This window comes from Nilaparvata lugens, chromosome 1 (assembly GCF_014356525.2).
Source record: "Nilaparvata lugens isolate BPH chromosome 1, ASM1435652v1, whole genome shotgun sequence".
NCBI classification, from domain to species: domain Eukaryota; kingdom Metazoa; phylum Arthropoda; class Insecta; order Hemiptera; family Delphacidae; genus Nilaparvata; species Nilaparvata lugens.
The window spans coordinates 58,131,545-58,154,645 of record NC_052504.1 but is presented as its reverse complement, the minus strand read 5'-3'; the positions used below and the strand labels follow the sequence as shown (position 1 = coordinate 58,154,645).

At 35.6% G+C, this 23,101-nt stretch overlaps 2 protein-coding genes across 2 annotated transcripts in view; both read left to right on the top strand.

Annotated features, from left to right (window-relative positions):
- LOC120353589 overlaps nucleotides 1-22,801 on the top strand; it is an 86,142-nt gene extending 63,341 nt beyond the window's left edge. The window contains exon 2 of the mRNA XM_039437936.1: nucleotides 20,833-22,801. Coding sequence (XP_039293870.1) covers nucleotides 20,833-20,846 — 14 coding nt within the window. The 3' untranslated portion in view covers nucleotides 20,847-22,801. The remainder of the gene's footprint in view (nucleotides 1-20,832) is intronic.
- Nucleotides 1-23,101, top strand: part of LOC111049444 — a 321,875-nt gene that overhangs the window by 80,026 nt on the left and 218,748 nt on the right. The gene's annotated exons all lie outside the window — the stretch shown is intronic.

Genomic DNA, 23,101 nt, shown 5'->3' with positions numbered 1-23,101 from the left:
AGATGATCCAGCTAGCTTCTGCAACAAGTTCATCCTGACTGTTATTTTCTTTTTCATTTTTCCCAGGTGCTCACGAAAATTGAGAGTTCTGTCCAGGGTGATCCCCAGATAGGTTGGATGAGGGTTTGCCTGATTTACTGTGCCACAGAAGTTCACTGTAGGAGCTGCATTAGACTGCTTGTTATTCAGATGGAATGAGGTTATGCTTGTCTTGCTTGGGTTTGGTTTGAGGCCCCAGTATTGCAGGTAACTTGTCACTTTGGACATTCCTGTTCCCTTAATGGTGATTGCCTGTGCTGCCAGTGCAATGTCGTCTGTATACATGAACTTGCAGCCCTGGGTAATTGGAATGTCTGATGTATAAATATTGAACAGTACTGGAGATAGGACAGACCCCTGCGGGACTCAATTGTTCAGGACTTTCTTCTTGATTATTTCATTCCCAAGATGCACTCTAAAAGACCTGTTTGATAGGATACTGTCAAACAATTGGACAAGTTTATTGCATCTGAACATCTTTCCCAACTTCAGCAGCAGGCATGACTTCCAGACAGTATCAAAAACCATAGACAGGTCAATGAGAAGAACAGCTGATGTTTTGAGCTTCTGCTGGTAACCCCTCTCAGTGTGCATGGTGAGAGCCAACACCTGGTCAGTACAACTCCTATTTGGTCAAAACCCAGCCTGTTCAGCTGGAAGAAACTCCTCCACAGTGAGAGCAATGCATGCCAACAGTATCCTTTCAAAGAGTTTGAAAAGTGTGCAAAGGAGTGATATTGGTCTAGTTTTTTGTTATTGTCAGGCTCCTTTCCTGGTTTCAGCAGCACAATTATCTTTGACTCTTTCCATTCAGGAGGGAGCTTGCAGCTTCCAATCACCTTTGTGAAGAATTCTGAGAGCCATTTCACAGCCTTTTCGCCAAGGTGTGTCACAAATTCAGGGAGTATGCCATCTATGCCTGGAGCCTTGTTGTTTCGGACTGTTTTAATAGCAGTGGCAACTTCATCCTTATGCACAGCTCTCACAGCAGAGGACAGTTTCCCATTCTGGGCTGATAGCTCTTTCATTTGCCTTCTGACTTCTTTCTTGGCATTCTAACCAATTTTTGGTTTACTTTTGTCCTTCAGGGTTTTTGCTACACTGTTTGGAGTGATTTTTGGCTAGATTGGGGTCATTTGAGATGCTGCACCTAGGCAGCGAATAAGGGACCAGGCCTTCCTACTGGAATGATTGAAATCCAGATTTGCTGTTACCCCCCTCCACCGCTCAAGCCATCCATTGTTCAATTCTTTGATGAGGCTATCTGCAACCTCCTGGTCACCAGTTTCCTCAACTTTCTTCAATAGCTCTCTACACTTCTCAGACCAGCATGAGATGTAATTTCTAGTGAATCCCTTGGGAATAGACTTTTTGGCTGATACCATGATAAGGCCAACCAAACATGATAGTTAGAGCCACTTTATGTGGCTGATGTTCTCCTCAATGTTGCCTTGAAACTTTGACCAGTCTGCCTTCTTCAGGTTCCAATGGGCCACTGGATGGCCACCTGCTATTGGGATTGATATTCCAATGTTTATCACAGATGGACGGTGCTGATAGTGAGGAAAATCATTCAACACAATAGAATCTGATGGGATTAGGCTTCCATCCTAGCAGGTGGACAAATAGCATAGATCTGGATTTGTCTCAGTGTTCCAAAGACATGACCTGAAAGTTTTCTTCTGCTTTGCATCATGCAGCAAATGTATCCTGTTGGTATTGGCCCAGCTCATCAATGCCTCTCCTGTCTCATCCACCATGGGATAGCCCCAGAGCACATGTTTGGAGTTGAAATCACCAGTGAAAACCACCTTTGAATCAGGGGCTGGAAGCACACTAGGGGGCCAGGTACGGAGGGTGGTCCATAGATGTTATATATGCTGATATCCCCTACTTTGCTGGCAATACAATTCTTATCATTGATGTTCACTGATGATGTTGGGTTTGATATATCTGATATATGTAGCAAGGCCATGCTTGGGATGGAACTTCGTGCAATTAGTGTAAATCCAGGCAAATGTAATATCTCCTGATGATCTATGTCAACATGGGTCTCCTGTAAGGCAACAACATCAATTTTGTGTTTTTTTGAGCCTGGAAAGTACCTCTATCTCAGCTATTCAGATACCTTCTATGCTGTTTTAATGACCTCCACATGTTCCCTGTCACTAATGGCCATGCCCACCAATCAGCATTGGGGCTTCTATGGTCCCCATTAGGGACCTGTCACTCTAGCTCAAGATGGTTATGCAGGACCTGTCACTATACACTGAGATGGTCATGGAGACATATCACTCCAGATTAATATGTCCATAGTAGACCTGTCACTCCAGATCAAGATGTCCATGGGGGACCTGTCACTAATGGTGTTCAAGATAGACATTTTCAACAACTCCTGTAACATGACTCATGCAACATTCACATTTTCAATGACCCCCACTCCTCCTATCACTAATGACCATGCTGACCAGTCTCTCTATCAGTATTCAACATGTCTGTATGGCAAAGTTGGGTCGTCCACTCAGCTCCACTCAGTGATCAGTCAGTAGACAGTCAGTGTTCAGTCAGTAATTATCTCGTTAATTAAGATAGATATTGAAAAATGTCAAGGTCATTTCTTATTCCTCCCATCAAAATACATCAATCGTGATAGAAAAAATTTTTTTTTTAATTTTTTTAATTAAAAATAATTTTCTATAATTTCCAAATACTTTACCCATTAACACCCTTCTTATTAGAGTTATCGAAAAATGTTAAAGGACTTTTCTTATTCTATGGTCAAGATACATAATATCCATATATTTTTAATGATATTTTCAAAAGAAATTATTTACATATAATTTGGAGAGAATTTTTTGTCTTACAATGTAAGCCAGTTTTTCTCAATTATCTTGTTAAGATGGATATTGAAAAATGTTAAAGGACATTTCTTATTCTTTTCATCAAAATATATTGATTTCGATAAAAAAAATTTTAATTTTTTTTAATTAAAAATAGTTTTTTTTTAATTTCCAAATATTTTACCTATTAACACCCTTCCTATTAGAGTTATCAAAAAATTTCAGAGGTCTTTTCTTATTCTGTGGTCAAGATACATTATATCCATATATTTTTAATGATATTTTCAAAAAAAATTATTCAGAGGGAATTTTTTCAGTCATACAATGTGAGTCAGTTTTTCCCAATTATCTCATTAATGAAGATGGATATTGAAAGATGTCAAGAAACATTTCTTATTCTTCCCATCAAAATATATCAATTGCGATAGAAAATAATTCCTTTGAATTTTTTTTAATTAAAAATATTTTTTTATAATTTCCAAATATTTTACCCATTAAGTTGGGGGCCCTTTGGAAACAAAGTTTGGGTAGTCCAGCATAGGTTTGGTGACCTTGAACATTGAAAACAAGGTCAAGGTTGTCCCAGAGTTCTCCTTTTCTCTCTACTTCCGTATTAGTACAACGATTTATTAGTTGAACTTTATCAATGAGCTCCTAACTTTATGAATAGTTGTAAAATACTTATTGTAGTCGCAATATACACCTTGTACAGGGTGCAAAGTGTTGGAAATTTTTTATATGTCCCCTAAGGTTTGAATCTTGAATGCATATGATTAATCATTTACTCTTGAAAAAAATTGTTAATGTCCAGTAAGATGTTCAGTACATGCAGGCTGAGAATGTATGTCAGATTATCAGCATCCTCGTGTGAAGAAGGGTCCGAGTCTGAGTGATAAATAATACAGTAACGAATATGTGCTTACAGTTTTACAGCTTGAGAGCTAACACACGAGCTAGCTCAAGTAAACGGCTTTTTAATTTCTCTTACAATACCTACGTACAAACTACCAACCCAAACTCATACATCATCAACACAAAACGTTATCATTTTCAAAATATCACCTTTCCTCCAACGGCCCCTTTCTATTCCTATCTGGGATTTACCCAACAGTGAAACAATACTTAATTTGCAATCCTACTCTTTATTTTTGCCAATCTTTAATGAACTCCAGCTTGCTCTGTATGACAAACTTTTCATTTTAAAAATCTATCGAGTTCATATTGTACTATCATAGGACTAAAAAGTAAATTCGTATGGCTTTTGTTGGTGGGGAGTCCCTTGCGAGAAGGTCCCACCGCCGGAATATATCATTTAAGTCGTCAATGGGCCTTACGACTGTCATGCTTCAGCCGGGACCGACAGTTTAACGTGCCCATCCGATAACACGGGAGTGATCTGGTTAAAAAACTTTTGGTTGTGAGAGGGTATGGACCCGGGATCTCTATGCTGCTACGCAAGCACTCTATCCACTAGACCACGGATCACTCCATGATCATAGGAGTGCCTGGATGCAAAGGATTGTCCCACGACAATGTATCTAACTTCAAAACTTACATGATCGGAATTAACTTAATTCAACCCTGACCCTTCAATTTGATACCTCATGACTTCTCGTATACATTTCCATCAATTCAAATTATTTCTCATTAAAAGAATAATTCTACCCAATTCCATGTTTTCAATCCTCAACAACCAATAACCAACGAAAAAAAAACTTTTTATGGTTTGCTCTATGGATTGTTTGGAGGAGACTATTTGACAGAGGAGACTTATTGATATCACCTTCAACGCTATAGAAAGCCAACCTTCAAGATTTTATTATTAGGAACTAGCGTCATGTGTCAGTGAGGTATGACCTCTGTTAAGAGATGACTGTAACCGAAAAGCAACAGCTGTTATTGGTTTACCTTTTCCTCTTTGGATGTTAATATGGATCGATTGATTTCTGCAGTGCAATATAAACCAGTATTGTGAGACAAAATGTGAGGATAAGTTCTGTAGGGAAATCCTATAGAAATATGAGGATAAATTTAAAACTCAGGAAGCATGTGAAGACGTCTGTTTTTAGACTATTACAGGAACTAGCATAAACTAAACAAGCATGATTGTGTTTGAGAAGAGAATACAAAACCTAATAGGAACCGTGTGTGATCCTTGTATGTATCAGAGTCTCATTCGTCTTCGGCAACGAACTGAAAGCGCACTGAACCGAACGGAGCCGTATAGACTACGTGTCAAACAAGCCTGAACTCCCTATTAATTTAGGCTTCTGTTGAACATACAATACACCGGCTTTAGCAAAGTTGAGGGTTCATAAAAATACCTCAAGTAAATCATAGTTTACCATAAATATAATTTAAAACCATACAATATTGCAAATGGATTGATAAATTGGAATTTTCTATGTTGCTACACACCATCCTCCATCTCATCACACCCGTTGAACATACCTGCTACTCAACGCTACGACACATAATACATGGATACATGTATTCTGTGGCTACGAGGAGTATCTTGCCAATGATACACAACATGCATGAAGAGCTTCCTTCGGGGAGACCGGCGAACGTGCAGTATTGCTGGATACGGAAGCGGATTTCCGCAGAGGAGCGTTCACCGTGTCAGTGGCTGGCAACGCTCCGACGGGTTTGTGTCAAAAAACGCGATAACGCGCTATGTGAACGGTCCCATAAGACCACCTGTAATCTCACGCGATTTCAGTGAGCTTATCTATAAACTTTGATGAGACTGTGTGATTTCGAATCGCATCTAGTGCTCTGTTGATTGGATTCACTGTTAGCAACTGTTCTCGCTCCACAATTTGATAGGTAAATAAAAAAAGACTGATACAAAAGTTCTTACTGTTTCTAAAGCCGCGTCTATACCAGGGTTGTCAACTGAGTTTTCAAAAAAATACTTTTTGTTGACAACTTTGGTATAAACGCAGCTTAAAAAGTTGGATTTTATAAAATAAATAACCTTGTATCCTTTTTGCTGTTTTGGAAATTAAATATAACTCTTACAGATATGTTATTATATTTCAATCTCTCTGAGAAAAAAGGTTTCGCTTAGTTTAGTAACGCTTGAAACAATAAAAGTTATCCAAGATATGATTTATGGGGGAGATTGCCAAACACATTACTTCATAATAAATTATTATTGGCATATAAATCTCTCCGCCTCTATCGTTGTATATAATACGCTATATACTGTATAGACTCTTCAATTTGAATATTGTTCCATAAAATTAGCCGTTTTTCTATTATAAAAAAAAGTTTCGTGGAACAGTCCCATCATAATAATGTTTCTAGTGGATTCGATATGTGCACTCTATTTCTTGATAGCTTCAGAGAAAAATGCACATCTAAAAATCTTGCTAACTTGAAAAGTTCTTCAGTCACGTCTTAATAATAACTGCAATGATTGAACTGAATTGTAAATGTATATTGCATGCTCTCTGCAATTGTAAAATCGTTAATCAGTTGATTATGATGACACACCGAAGTTATTGATGTAGTATTATGCTTTTATCATGAGTAAGATTTCATAAAGTGCGGATAAGCATTGTCATAATCTGTTCAACCTTGAAATTCTTCATAAATATATTCTCCTAAACACGCGATGAACCTGAATTGATTGACTTATATTAATAATAATGATAATAATAATAATCCTTTCCTTTCCTTTCCTTTTTTATTTTTCCTTCGTCCTGGTACCCCCAGAAGATGGGAGTTTATTATAGAAAATATAACAAACAAAAATGAAAAATACACTCATAAAAAAGAAATCTTACAAACAAACAAAAAAAAATAATAAACAAAGCGAGAATGACAAATGATGAGAAAATTCCTTTTCAGTGGAAAATTTCAAAAATTATAAACCAGACGAAATATAAACTCTCCAAAACCTTCTAAAGAAGGTTTGACTGGAGAGGAGTCAAGTTTTACATTATATTAGAAAAAAAACATAGAAATAGTACATTGATATCAGTAATCTCAAAATAATAATTTTCAATTCAAATCATATCAAAAGAAAAATAATTGCAATTCTTAAGTAGAAAAAAGTTAATTGATACATTGATAATAATTCATTTAATTGTATTGAGTAGCAATATGTAGCAATTAGTACAATGAAAGAATGGGATTTCAGTTGTTGCTTATCACGAATAATACACAAGAAAAAAATTAGATAAATAAAAGAAAGAATTCATGAAGATCATTCCAATTCACTCAAATTATTTAACAGAAAGTGTTTCATCTTATTTTTAACAATTGAAATTCTATCCAGACCAATTGAATCATCTGGCAACTCATTGAAAATAGTTGGTACAAGATAACTAAGTTCACATTTACCATGATAATTATTGTATGAGGGTAAATTTTGGCTGAGGGTAACTCTCTTGTTTTGAATTAATTATTTTCAGCAAGGAATTTTGTAATCTCTTAACTCTATGAATTCCATAGCCACTTGCATTACCCCAAACATTGACACCGTATCTAACTACGGATTCAGCTAGGGCTTTATAAATAACTATCAATGTCTTCTTCTTTGAGACAGATCGCTGTAAGTTATATAAACAAAATAGACATGAGCGAAGACGCTGGCATACACTATCAATGTGAGGACCCCACTTTAAACAATCATCAATGAAAATACCAAGATACTTTTGAATTGTAACTTGTTTGACCTTTTCATTTTAAGTACAAGGAGATCCAAAGTTAATAATATCATAATAATAATACTTAAATAGTTATTAATAGTAATATGAAAGTGGAAGAATATGAAGTTATATCTTTTGTAAGTATAGGGGTACGAACTCTCCAGATATTTTCTATAACTTATTATGTTATTCATTATCAGAATTTGGGAACAGAATAGTTTTAGGTCATGCCTGTTGTTCTTTCCCGATCATAGTCATATGACTTGTAATTGTATCTACAAATAATAAAACAAATAATGTTTGAATAATAATAATGTTTTCGAATAATTATTGAAGACAAACAGTAATAATGTTTGAGAAAATGGTAGGATATGGAACATTTCTCACGCCTTGGAACTCCTCAAACAGTGAAGGAACATTATGATTAATATTTTGCTATTAGCTTCTCATGACCTGAGATTTCACTCTTAAATTGTGTAATAAGACAATGTAAGACAGCATAGCAATTCTCGAATTGACTCTTAAAATCTCTCATAAGGAGAGAGAGAGTAGCAAGCTACATGAATGCTTCATAATGTATTTTTCCTCCAAGTCTTCAAATGAGACTATTGCCCAATAATTTTAATCTTACACCAGTTGGGAGATATTCCAATACATTATAACAATTTTCGGAATTTACTTACTAGTAGAGGGTGTAGCTACATAAATTATTTATAATATCTTTCCCACAAGAGTCGTTTTAACATAAGACTATTGTCCATATTATTATTATACCAGTGGAGGGATATATTATGTACCAATAAATCCACTGGTGTAAGATAATTTTGGCAATATTATTATAAAAAGGAGACGAATCGTTATGAGAACAATAGTGTTGAATTGAAGGCTGTTATCAATAGGAACATCCACACCACAAATTTCGGGCTGCGTGTTAGCAAGTTATTGACCGACTCTATAAATATTCCGATCGAACTTGGCTGTCGGCTCAGTGGTTCTAGCATTCAACTAAGCTATAGCCAGACAAATCCAGTAGTTTATTAAACTGTTATAAACTGCATTCTTCAAGGCGCTTTTACAGATGTATAGCCCACATGTATGAAAGCACTATGAAAACTAATTTGCTATAAATAGTTTTATTTTCGAAAATGGGATGTTTATGTGTTGCTGATCAATAGAGAAGCCTCGCATCTTGAATATCATTTTATTGTTACTTTTATTTTCCTATAAATTCTATATTATTGATTAAGAACTGTCTTCATCACAGGTAAGCAGTTAAGATTCAACCGAGTATCACTATACTTTTACATGTACAGTATCCACTAAAGCTTCCGAAGGAATAAAATATCATTTCTCGCCGAAAATGTTTTGAATTACAGTATTATGAATAATTGAATTTTAAGAAAAAAATTCACCATTCCTTATAATATTCACCCAATAATGAACAATTTCTACAAAAAAAACCATAGAGTGTCATCCGATTAGGCCTATCAACATTTTCAGTGATTTGTGAAAGGATCTCTCTGATAATACTCATAATATCTACTGATAACATAAAAAATATCGTTCAATTCTAGTTCGTGTTCGTGCTTCGTGTTCATTTTGACATTCTACTCTTCTCTACTACAACAACAAAAACATTATTTTCAAGAGTGCTTTTCTCCAATCACTTCACAAATCTGAAATTTCATTGTTTAAACGGTATCTTTAACCAAATGGAGTACAAGTGCTGACGTAAAGACATCAGCCAAGAAGGGTGCGTTGTCGGTGTGAACCTGTACTGAGCACCTGAGGTGTGATCGCACATGATTAGTCGACGTTGTTTGAGGTGGTAGATCTCTTAACTGACGTTGTTGAACTGGCATTCACCAATAGAATTGAAGAGGGGCGTTCCGTAGACATACTGCTTTTTTCTCACAGTAGTTGTGTTATATTTCAATCATAAGATATGATTTCTGATAAATATGTTGATCAAAGAGGTAAATAGTGGATTCTACTAATTCAGTGGGACATCAATCAAAGTATATTCTTCGTAATTTACTCATTCGTAGTAAGTAATCAACTTTGGCAATCATTAAGATTTGAAATCAGAATATTGAAGTACGGTTTCTTTTGAATATATCTGAACAGTTGATTTAGCCCAGGCAACGAATGCTCAAATAAAGGTATAGAGGGAAAAGTTTGGAACACAATTTCCAACTCCACAGCTCTTTTAAGGATAGTTAGAGGATTAACATATCAAAAGTCCTCACCCCTACCCCCTGTGCTAAAGGGGTGGGGGTGGTTTGAAAGTACCATTTTTTCATTTTTCGCATATATCTCGGAAACTATGCATCTTATGAACATTTATATCTTTTGCAAAATTGAAGCTTACAAAATTACCAACAAGTTTTTCCCTCTACATTTTTCCTATATCTCTCATAGTTTCTGAGATATCCGCCCTTGAAGGTGAGACATTTTTTGAAAAAACACTTTTGCCTTCAAGTTTCTCATCTTTTCGGCCTTTTAATTTTTGAACGATAGATGAAAAAAATCTGTACTGATTATGAGCTGATAGAGCATCAAATTATCTTCAATTTGATGTATATTCTCACTATTTTACACATTTCTCTACGGCTGTTGCAGCAATTTTAGTGTAGAGAGTGAAATTTTCTGTTCAGCAACAATAGATCAGTTGACAATGTAATTTGAAGGGAATGTTTGGAACACAATTTTCGACTTTGCAGCTTTGTTGAGACTAGTTTGAAGGTGAGCATATCAAAAATCCCAACCCTTACATCATGTGCTGAAGGGATGAGGGTGGTTTGAAAGTTGCGTTTTCCACTTATTACTTACATGCTTACATCTTGGAAAAAATGGGTTATATTGACATAATCAACACATAGAAATGAAGCTTAATAAATTTCCTACAAGTTTTGTCTGATAGAGTTTTTAGATAAATCCTATACTTTCCGAGATATTTATGTTATAAAGTGATGCATTCTCGAAAAACCAGATTTTCTTCCATTTTTCTCTCTTTCAAGTCTTATAACTTTTCAACAATTGATAGAACAAGAATGTGCTAAATACAAAATTGTAGAGCATCAAATTATCTTTCATTTCATGTATATTTCTACTATTTGACGCAATCCCATACGACTGTTTGGGGTACGGGGTAGGGGTGAGGACATTTGATAATATGTTAATCCTCTATCCTTAGAAGAGCTGTCGAGTTGAAAATTGTGTTCCAAATTTTCCCTCTATATTCTTTTGTTGACTGGACTAATTTGATTATTTTGTTTATCGTTCCAGAACTAGCATTGAATACCGTTCGAATCTATGGTATAGGAGATCAAATCTGCCTTCCGAGTGAATCCATGAGCTTTAATAAATCTAATAAGTTAAATATAGACTCGCAGATGCAAGGATAAAATTTCAGAACTCAGCTTGATTGTTAAACAAATAGATCTTCCTCATGGGGAAACTCCCTAGTACATACATAATAGTACAATTTCCTACTTGACTTGAACAACATACAAAAACAAAAAAAATGTTATTTTTAGTTTGCCGGAAGAACGACCATGATGAGTGGAGGGGTGAAGATAGCAGAACTGAAGTGGAGAGGAATGTGCGGATGAGGAGGAGAGGTAGGAGAAGAAGAAGGAGATTAAAAGACTCTTTATAGAAAACTCGAATATGGAACAGGAAGATGTGATGAGATAGAGTAGCCTCCCTTGGAGGATAAAGAGAGACAGTCAGAGAAATGGGATAAAAGACAAAAATGAGAAGTAGATAGAAAAAGGACAGGGAAGGCTTGTTCATTAATGGGGAGAAGATATGAATGATGATAAAGAACAGTAGATTCAAAGGGGGATAAGCAGAACCAGAAGAGGAGGATGCGAAGAAAGAAGAGAAGTGATGTGAGTAGAAAGAGGCTAGGAAGAATTAATCAATCAAGATATTAAAGGTATGTTGTGATGAGTGGGAAAGTGCTCAGAAGGAGAAGGAGTTGAGAGAGGAGAAGAAGGAAGGAGCAGGAGGATAGGAGGATGAGGAGGAGGAGTAGGAGTAGGAGGAGGAGGAGGAGGAGGAGGAGGAGGAGGAGGAGGAGGTGGAGGTGGAGGTGGAGGAGGAGGAGGAGCTTGAGGAGCAGAGAAGGAAGAGTGTGAAAGGAATTGAGGTAAATAGAAGGAGATGAGGATGAGGATGGAGTGAAGTATGAGGAGATGGAAGACTAGAGAAGGAGGATCAGGAGGAAGACAAGAGGAGCATGAGGTGTGGGAGAAGGAGGAGTAACATGAAATAGGTGAACTTTTGTAAGCTCTTTTTACCAAGTGCTAAATAATAATGAGCGAAGAAGATGCTAAAGAATGCACAAACAACTTGATAAACATCCACTGCGAAGTTTTCAACCAATTTTATTCTATCCTCATTGCCAGAGAACCTTTTAACTCATCTAAAGAACTCTCGGTTCAGCATTGGATACGAAAATTGCTGCTCATTGCCTCTCAAATACAAATTTCGGTGAATTCATACTACTAGTTCTACTCATTTATCTACTAATGTGTTTTTTCTTCCACCCATCAACATGGTAATCATCACCATCATGCTCATAATCATTATAAAGAGCTTATCCATTCATATTTTCAATTTGACTTTCCTTTTTCGGTAACTATTCTTCAAAACTATTGTTGTCCAAACATTCCATTTTATTATTTTAGAATGAGTAATGAAGTAGTAGTTCAAGAACACATGGTATTCAGAGTTGAACTGAGATCAACATAGTACTCTCTGTTCTACAACACTTTCCTTTATCCTGGCCATGCCAAAAGCCATGATGTAACAGCCAACCAGAGAGAGCATCCAGAATCTAGAATTACTCCAGTGGGAGCACACAAGCCAAGATGCCGCTTGTTCTTCCCTGAAAACTCACATGGAACGTCTGCTAATAACTTCACAAGTAATGTACAGAATCGCTCTCTTCTCCAGCACTAGAACACAGAAACCCTATAAATCTCAACGTTAAATTCTGTTGATTTCACTAGCTGCTAATGAAAAAAAACACGATTTTCTCTGTTCAATACACTTAACACTAATCAGAATTGATCAAATATTTTTCCCCTGTCTAAATAAATGGGGTAAACACTTTACATTCACACAATATTCTATTAATTGAATGAAGTTCATATCATAGCTGAAAATAATATGCTTTCAATTAGGAAGTGGTTAGATGAGAATACCTTAAGTTTAAATATTGAAAAAACGAATTACATAACTTTCTCTGCAAATAGAGTAGGGCAGCCCAACGAGAATCAAGATTTGAGACTCCATTCTCATTGCAATTTGAACTTTGGTGATTGTGATTGTCCCACCATTAAAAAAGTCAATAACACTAAGTACTTGGGAATCATAATTGATGAAAACCTTAAATGGGATGTTCATATTAAATACATATGTAGAAAAATTAGATATTTATCTTATAAATTTTACTAAGTTAACAGAATTCTTAATAAGAACCACCTGAAAATGATGTATCATGCTCTAGTCAAGTCAATTCTGCAGTATGGCGTAGTTGTTTGGGGAGGCTGTTTCAACTGTCATATTGCTGAATTATTTGTAGCACAAAAACTGATAATTAAAACTATATTGAGCAAACCCAGGCTCTATCCAACGGATATGGTTTTTAGTGATTTTGAGGTCATGACTATACGTCAATTATACATAAAAACCGTAATTGAGTACTTAATAAAATATAGATCCGATTTTCCTCTCACAATAAACTCTACACTTGATTATTATAATCTAAGGGCCACTGCTAACAAATATGTAACCTATAACACTAATATTGAATGTATAAGGAGGCAGTTAATTTACATAGGTACTAAAATAATAAACCTCATTCACAATAAGATCAGCGGAAAAATTAAACTGGATATAAAAAACTGGACATACAGTAATTTCTTCTTCCATTTAGATATATGACTCGAGATTTCTGCTCCAGCATTGTTTTTTCATTTTTCAGTGGACTCGCTTACCTTTATTTTGAGTACCTATTCCTCTGTTTTTTTCCTTCCCCCCATTTCTCCCTTACCTTTTTCCCTCATTACTTCTCTTCTCTTCTTTGCCTGCCTATTACATGGGAAACCATAGTTGGCTAGGTATCTTCCTCTCTTTTTTCTCTTCTCCAACACACCCAACCACAAAGCCCATGGTTTTTTATATTTGTAACATTTTATTGTGTTTTATTTGTTTCATAATTCTTTGTAATTTTGTTTTGTCTTGTTTTGTGTGTTTTTAATAAATAATAAAAAAGTGGTCTAAGTGGTAATTTGAAAAATACTGAAACTCCCCTTATTAAAAGCAATAGACTACTAACTTGACAATGAGGTGTAAAAAATATTGATTCATATCAACTTATCCTGTAAGAGAACCCATTCCTGTAATAAATACTCTCAAGTAGCGTTCATAAGATTAAGTATCAATTAATAAAGTATATTAATTAATTAAGTATATTAGTATTAGTATATTAATTAGTACTAAGTACCATTAATAGCTAAAAGTTGATTCAACAAGACAATGATTGGAAGAATAGACGTTGATGTAGTCAATACCACTATATAGAGTGGTTATGAAAGAACTTTACAATTTTGAAAGCACATAAATATTTATTGAAATTACTTACAGAATTGAGAGAGGTGTCGTTTTATTTCAAAACACTTCAAGTTTAAGGTGTGGGAGCTATTTTGGTTCGATGTGACAGCCGTTGCTAATGCAACATACATCCCACCGATAATCGATTTCTTGCAACACTCGTACCAGCATAATCAGGCATAACTTGTGCAACCGAAGCGATATGATTGTGATCCGATTTCGGAGGTCATTAAGATTGTTTAGTAGGGGCGGAACATGAATCTTTGCAATTGGCCCTGCACAGCCAATCCAGCGAATTTGAAAGCAACTGTTTAGAAAATCCCGAACTTCTCCATGGAAATAAGCTGGTTCACCATGCTGAAAGTATAAGGGCACTTTTTCATCTTGTTCAGCATGACGGTGCACCAGCTTATATCCACGGAGAAGTATGGGGTTTTCTGGACAATTGCGTTCAAATTCGTTGGATTGGCTGTGCAGATCCAATTGCAAGGCCACCTCGCTCACCGGACTTAACACCGATGGATTTCTTCCTGTGGAGTGTCTGTGTCGGATCACAATCATATCCCTTCGGTTGCACAACTTACGCCTGATATGCTGGTGCTAGTGTTGCAAAAAATCGATTATCGATGGGATGAATGTTGCATTACCAATGGCTGTCACATCGAACCAGGATAACTCCCACACCTTAAACTTGAAGTGTTTTGTAACAAATTGTCCCCTTTCTCATATCTGTAGGTAATTTCAATAGATATATTTATGTACTTTTAAAGTTGCAAAGTCCTTTTATGCTTTGTATTTGTTCAAAATTGATAAATTATTATTTATTTCTTCATTCCAATAATAATTCGTTTCATTCTATCAACTACTAGTAGGTAACCAGTGCTTCGCAAGGGACTATTTTAAAACTGCAAAATGAAAACTTGACGTAATAAAAAAATTCGAAATTTGAAAATAGGCCTATAACCATCCTCGGTTAATGAAGAATCTTTATGCAAAATTTCAAATCAATCATTCCAGTAGTTCAGACGTGATCATGTGTCAAACATAATTTTCCTACATCACGTACGTGTATGAGCCAGCTCTTTCCATTATTATAGTAAAGATGATTGATAGATGGATGATTTATCAGTATCTTTGAAAACTTTTGAACGGTTTGAGAAATCGGTGCGGTTTTGATACGACAGGAAATCAGTTATTTTTATTCGAATAGGATCCCCAATCATACCTATCATCTAGTGTCCCTTTTAAAAGGAATGTTCAGCTGCTTCAACAACTGGAAGCATGACAAATTGAAAACTTGACGTAATTAAATCTTGAAGAACTGAAAATCAGCATAAATAACCGTCCTCGGTTAATTAAGAATCTATATGCAAAATTTCAAATCAATCAGTTCAGTATATTTCAGACGTGATGATGCGTCAAACATAATTCCCTATTCCTTACGTGTATAAGCCAGTTCTTTCCTTTATTATAGTATAGAAAACTGTAGAAATGTTTTTCTTATGAAATTCAATGATAGGCCTACAGCATGAGTATGTCCAATTCATTTCTACTGGTGGCAAAATTTTACATTAAAAATAATTATTTGATAAAATCCAAGATCAATTGTAATGAAAACAAATTCCTTCAAAAAATAATTTATAATAATAAGTTCCGAGGGAAAAAATTAGGAACAGAAAAATTGGGAAGCATCGGGATTCCAACCGAGGAACCATCGCACCGTAAGCTAGCGTTTTACCATTGCGCTACATGGCCGTTCGAAAATGTTAGTCTTGTAACAGCATTATAACCTCCTCATAAAAAAACACACTTTGGGCTGCAACAATGTTGCTATGGAACTTCATGTACGGTAGCATAGATGAATTTGAACATCAATTCTAAAAAATCTAGAAGGAAAATTGAAATTTGGGCTTCCAGGTGCACGAGATTGATATTTTTAGAATCTATGTTCAAAATGTGGAGATCTAAATCATTCCCGTTTTTCCGGTATGCAATCCACAAGTTGACATGTTTTGATGCGAACAAACGAACAAACGAACACACGAACACACGAACAAACACAACCCTACTCTCTCTTATTATATAGATGGAGAATTGACATAACATCTTCTCCTATGCAATCAAATTATCAAGACAAGGATAGTCATTGATTTTTTTCACCAGGTGAACAATGAACACTATGAATAAACTATTGTATAATATAGTATAACTATTCAGATGGTCTACCGAATACTTTTGTTGGCTGAATTATTTGGCTAATACTTAATACCTTAGAAAAACTATTTGTAAATTCCATCGTTAGGAACGTTCTTTGGAATAAAATAAGCGATGTTTGTTTCAAATTATTTTTGATGAACATTTTTCTAATGCTAGTGTGTCTGTGAATGATATTTTCCTTTGAGCGAATATGAGAGTACTTGTCGGGACCATAATGAGCACTAGCGCTAAGAAGAAGAGAAAGAGGAGTGATTATCATGTAGGTGACACTCTTTAGTTTTTTCTCATTGCCTGAAGAATCGTTGTCAACTGTCACTTCTTTTCAGATTCTCTTGTTTCCTCTATAAATGAATATACAGTTTTGGACTCAGTACAAAAATAATTAAGAAGAAATTTTGGACACCGAACAGCTATTTTTCTATCTATGATTAAAGATCATGCTCAATTGGTACACTTCGAAAATTGAATTACTAGCCTACCTAGCTGGAAAAAAACAGTAATGAGCGTGTTTCATTGACAATTTCACAACAATTGATTATTTAACCGACCGAGGATGACATTCCACGAATATTTGTGCCTGGCCTGTCATGGCCGCCTATCACACAAGTGCCAATTGCCGCAAACCGGAAGTCAGTTGTCTGTTTTGTTCCGTTTCGTCACTTCCTGTAGCAACAGTCAAATGAGCGTAGCAGCAGCAGTAATATATGTAGTTTTTTCAACAGTAGTATGTGTGTCACATGCGGTTCCAAATTCATAAAAGAGGAATATGCAAAGTTGGGAAAAATGATCTGTTTTGTTTTCTATCTACACAGAATTTAGTACAATTCTGTACAACAGGTCGTCATTCACTCGAAGTAGTCGGCCCTAGTCCGAGTTTAGTTAGTGAGTTCCGATTTCAAACTAAACCGAACAGCCAGTAACTTGAAATCAAAATGTATTATATAATAAGAAAGATAACGTAGCTGGAGATGAAATTTGGTTTCAATTTGGACTGTATAGATGACTCACCTAGGTGTACACTATGTAGCAGTGATTTCGGCCTAATATAGTAACGCTACAATTTCTAAAAGCAATCTTGGTATAGCAATCTACTTTATGACCCGGATTAATAGAGAATTTGAGCCTATTTTCTGTGCTAGATATAGCAAAAACGTGCTTCACTGAAGTTTCGGTAAACATGGAAGGGAATCCCTGCTGTATCTAGCTCTGCTACATGTAGTTGTGCTGTGAATTTCACGGCTGCCTTCTCTAGAGAGTGATGCATTTTTTGTAATTATTCATCTTCGAAGCATTCTGATTGCAGATTCATTATCAGAAACCCCAAGTTTTGATTTTGGTTTAAGCTCGCTCGCGTTGTGCAGAAATGAAATAAATGAATTTAAAATACTCATAATTTGGCGGAGTTAAGATTTTTGAAGTCTTCTTACTCACCTTTCTACTTAGTCTGTACTCCTTGAAATGATAACAAGAGCTTCAATCTATACTAGTGTTTATTAATGTGATTTGTCCAATCTAACGTCCGATGACATTGGAGTTGGCCACTATCAACTGTGAGGAGCATTCTGGGATTCTGGGTGCAGAGTACTCGACTATTTGCAATATTTTGTTTTTTATCAACACATTGAAATTCTATACAATTCCAACAGGTCAATTATTTACGAATGACTGTCATGTAGAAGATGAATATTTCAATCTGCCAATTAATAATTTTCAGAATAGGGTACTGAGATTTCTATTTCTATTTCTATTTATATCAAAAGTAGCCCTAAAGAAATAAGACAATGTTTTATTATTATTGCATGAACTATACTAGTGACATCCTGGGTTGGAAAACTCGCTCAAGAACTGTTGTATTGTAATCTTAAAAACCAGGAACTTTTAATTATACAGAGTTGATGAAAATCATGGAAACAGCTAAATATTTTTCTAACAAGAATAATTTGATAGTAGGCTTCATTGGGGATTTTATTTGAAATAAAAATCACTCTGACGCTTTGACATTTTTAATCCTCATATGAATCCAAATTTATTTTTTGAAATGAGAAAGTGGTCATGTGATAAATGATTTCTATACAAAGTCTCAAGAGAAAATGAATGGCGAAAACTGGACATTGATATCTCAACCCATATCAGTTGTTGGTGTAAAAGTTGTAAATTATGTTGTATATTAACCAGCTGAAATCATGTGTCAGCGCAAGTTTCAGGGTCTGTGTGATAGCTCCCAAATAGCCTCAGCTGATGTTATAAATTAATGAATGAAAAAAACTATAGTAATTGCATGCAATGAATTCTTCAGCTGTATAAATCACAAAAAAAAATTCTTGAAAAAGGACGGAGTGAGTCAATTTTATTGTTCAACGAACTTGACCTGTAAAAAGGTTCGAAGAATACGCTTTCAAAATTTCAAGCTAATTGATCAATTCTTTCTGAAGAAATTGTAGAACATACAAACAGACGGACAACGACTTTGGCCTCCAGTAAATAAAAAACGAGAACTCGCTAACGCTTGTTCAATGATACAGATATCTGAAGAAAGTGCAACTATTTTCACCTATCTTCAAGTAATTAATCCTGAATAACGTTTATCAACAATTTTTTTTCATTTTGAACCCAAAAACTAGTTTTGGTTCCTTTTCAATGTGAAAAGTATTTCAATTTTCGTGACGTTACGTCCCACGCTGAGCTTTCACCGTCATCACTAAGTAGTAAGTTGCTGTGTAAACAGACCGCTAAGCTGGAAATAGAAGGGCATTCGGAAGAAGAACAAAATGGAAGTTTCGTGTACACACATGACACGTGATAAAGCACGTGGAAAGAGTTAAGATGGATAGGAAGATGAAAAGCATAGAGCAGTTGCGATAGAAAAGTTCTTGCTGAAATAAAACTTTACTCAGCTCTCAGCTCTCAAGGCCACGCGGCTTGAATTCTGATCGAAACTAATTGCCCACATAAATCACAGATGGCGCCCCTGGCAGGCTACTACATCCAGGACGCAACCTGAATTTCTTCATATTTTATTTCACGGGGTGTTGATTTGAACCAGAGTTGGTTTCTCATCTGAGGAAGCGGACAGATTTATGAATTCATTTTTATCCTGTTTAGTCCAGTCAACGAAGGATTATGGAGGGAAAGTTGACCCCGCATCTCTTTTAAGAATAAAGGGGTCAGGAGGTGAGGGGTCAGGAGTAAGGGGGTGAACATATCAAAAGTCCTCAATCCTACACCCTGTGCTTAGGGGTGGTTGAAAAGAGCCATATTTTGGTTTTTTGCACATATCTCAAACAATATGCGTCTTTCGGAAATTCTTGGCGAATACAAAATTAAAGCTTACAAATTAGCGTACAAGTTTCAAGGCAGTTTTTCCAACTTTTTGCTCTTTCAGGGTTTATTTCTCAACAACAATGCACGAGAAAATAAGTACTGAATTTTGGGTTGCAGAGCATTTAATTCCTTCAATTCCATGCATTTTTCTACCATTTTATGCTATCAATCAATTGTTATAGCAGCTTTAGTGTTGAGTGTGAAATTCTCAATACAGCTACAATAGATCGATCATTCGACAATGTAATTTGGACACAATATCTGGAACACAGTTTTTGACTTTGCAGCTTCATTAAGACTAGTTAGGAGCTGGACATATTGAAAATTCGCATCCCTAACCCCTGTGCTAAAGGTGGAATACCGTCAAGTTGACACCTGTTGCTGTATTAAGAATCTCACACTCAACACTGAAGCTGCTATAACAATTGATAGATACCATAGAATGGTGAAATAATACATCAAATTGAAGAGAATTACATGTCCTACAACCCAACAATCAGTACTTATTTTGTCAATGTATGTTGTTGAGTAATAAGCCCTGGAAGTGCAAAAAGTTGAAAGAAAAACTGCCTTTTCTAAGATTTTACACTTTTAAAAGTGAATAGCTCGAAAACTAATGGAGATATCACAAAACTCTGCAAGGCAAAACTTGTAGGAAATTTTTCTAGCTTTTTGTTTGGTTAGTCATGTCGCTGAAATGCATTGTTTCCATGCGTGTAAGCCAGAAATGAAAAATCGCAACTTTTAAACCGTTTAAACTGTTAAACTGTAAACTTTTCAACTGTTTAGAATAAAATTTATTTTTCATCAATTGGAAAATTACTTGCTAAGGCGACATGAAGCCATGTATGGTATGGTATTGCCTCCAAAATACTAAACAAGATATTTACAGTTCAAAATCGAATTTCAAAACAAATCTATTTAATTTTCCACAAGCGAAATTATTAAAATCCATTGAAACCCAAATATGACTATTAATTTGATATGATGTATAGTAGGAAAGTATTGCGTTTTCTTGTGAGTTATTATTTTTCCCGTCAAAGCCCTGATTCAAAGTTATTGTTGATTGTTGCAGACTCTTTTGAATATTTTTGGATATCAATAACATTTTCTCTATTTTGTTTCAGGTAAGTCTCTATGACAAACTCTTGGGTAAGCTAAAAATTAGATTTTATAAAAGCTCACTATTTTTAGGGAAATTATTGTTTTATTGCGTATGATGCAAAATTAGGATCCCGACGAATTTTAGAGCCTTAGAGGATCAATCGAATTATAATACATGAAACTCAATTTCCACTTGGAGTCCACTTATACTACAGTACTTCCACGATTCATGATAACTCCAGATTCGAAACAATTTTGTGAATCGTCGAAGAGGATTAATCTTCGTTGTAGCAAGAGGCGAGTGAAGTATGGAGCAAACGCGTCTCCATATTATTCAATTGGGTGGAATTGGATTGTGTGCATTGATCGATTGAAAGTGGAGCCTTATCAGTAACTGAAGTGGATGGAAATGGAACGATACCAATCTAATATCCGCTGCTCTTTTGCCGCTGAATAAATCCATGTTGATATTTGATCATTTCGTAGAATTGAGTAAAGCGATTTTCGCCTACAGTTGCTTTTCTACATTTTCGTTTTGGGTCTGAGTGGCATGCTTCTACAAGTATGATTAGAACAATACAAGTGGCGGTTCACTCACGAAGGATGAGAATGAGAGGGGAAAGAGAAAAAGAAGAGGTTAAAGAAGAGCAGAACTGAAGCAGGAGAAGGAGAAGGATCCTAATATGAGCGAGCAGAAAATAAAGAAGATGATGAGGAAGTGTGAAAGAGTGGTTGATGTGGACGCTGCAATCTTTGCGTTTGGTTGAGTAGTAAAACCAGAGAAAGAGGAGGAGTCGGAGAAGAATAAAGGATGAAGAAAAGTATATGAAGCGACAAAGGAGAAAAAGAGAAGGAGAAAGATTATGAGTAGTAGGAGTAGTTTTTGTGGCAAGGGTCCGTTTTCAGTAAATAATGATTTCACACCAATTGAAAATAATTTGCTCCTCTCAATCACATATCATTCCCAGATACCTAGTTCCTGAAAAAATGTGAATTTCTAACTACAAAGTCTACTTTCAACTTCAACACACAAGCAGCTTGCCATTGAGTTATAACTGTGACTTAAATCCCAAGAAGTATTATTATAAGAAAACTTTTGTTTCTTGTTGAGGTGTTATAGCCTGAAATAAAACTTTGCTACAATAAAACAGGCAGCTGCACCAAAGAAGAAAAATAAGTTTTCAGGTTTCTTGCATCACAGTTTTTAGGGCAAGTTGTTGAAATATTCCTACCCTCTCTCCCACCTATCATCTACTGCCTTGGAATAGCTAACCATAACGCAGACTTTCTCAGTTTTTCACGCCACAAATTCGGTTTAATGATGATGAATAGTCAACAAGTTCATTAAAAAGAGAGGAAAGTAAGAGGAGCTGCGGTATGGTGCTACTTGAAATCTTCAAAATAGAAGTTGAACTTCTTACTCTCTTCTCCTTACCAATTTTCTCACCTCACTTTCACTACTAATTGTTTTTGTCATTAGCAAAATGACTGTCATGAAAATAAATGATTTTTAATTATTAGAATAAATCATTATCAGAAAATAGAAAAACAGCGAAACAATTATAATAATTTTAGAATTAATCCGAAGAAGACTATAGAATATTTACCAATTTGAATGGAAGAATATGGTATGAGGCCAGCCTCAGAGTGGACAGCCTTGGAGTGTTCTCTATCACGATTTTATGAATCATTTATCTTGAGTTTTTTTGCAGCAGCAGACTCTAACAAGTTGGGACAAAAATTAAGAAATATAGATTGAATCACCAATGAAGTGACAACGATATTGCTACCCCACCAAAACTCCAGGCTCTTTTATATCCATAATCCTCTATATTCTACATCCTTACCCCTCACGTAGCCTTAATATCCTCCCGCTTGTACCTCTCATGTTTTCCACTTCCCCGTAGATTCTGCAGATTTAATTCATTCATATCACCCATCCTTTTCATCTTCAGGATGCATTTTCATAATATGTTATTATGCACCATTATTGTATTTAATTTTTTATCATAGAATTGTTATTATTTTGTTTATAATTACTAGTGTTTGCCATAGGTCTTGTCAGACCTGGCAATGTAAGTTGTATTAAATAAATATCGAATATCAAATATCTCTCTCACTCTATCTCTCTCTTTTCCACCACTGGATTCCATCTCTCTCTGTCTCCACTTGGCCTCGATCTTCCACTACTGGATTCCTTCTCGCTCTACCTCCACTTGAACCCGATTCTTCCACTACTGGATACCTACTCGCTCTATCACCACTTGGACCAGATCTCCCACTACAAGTTCT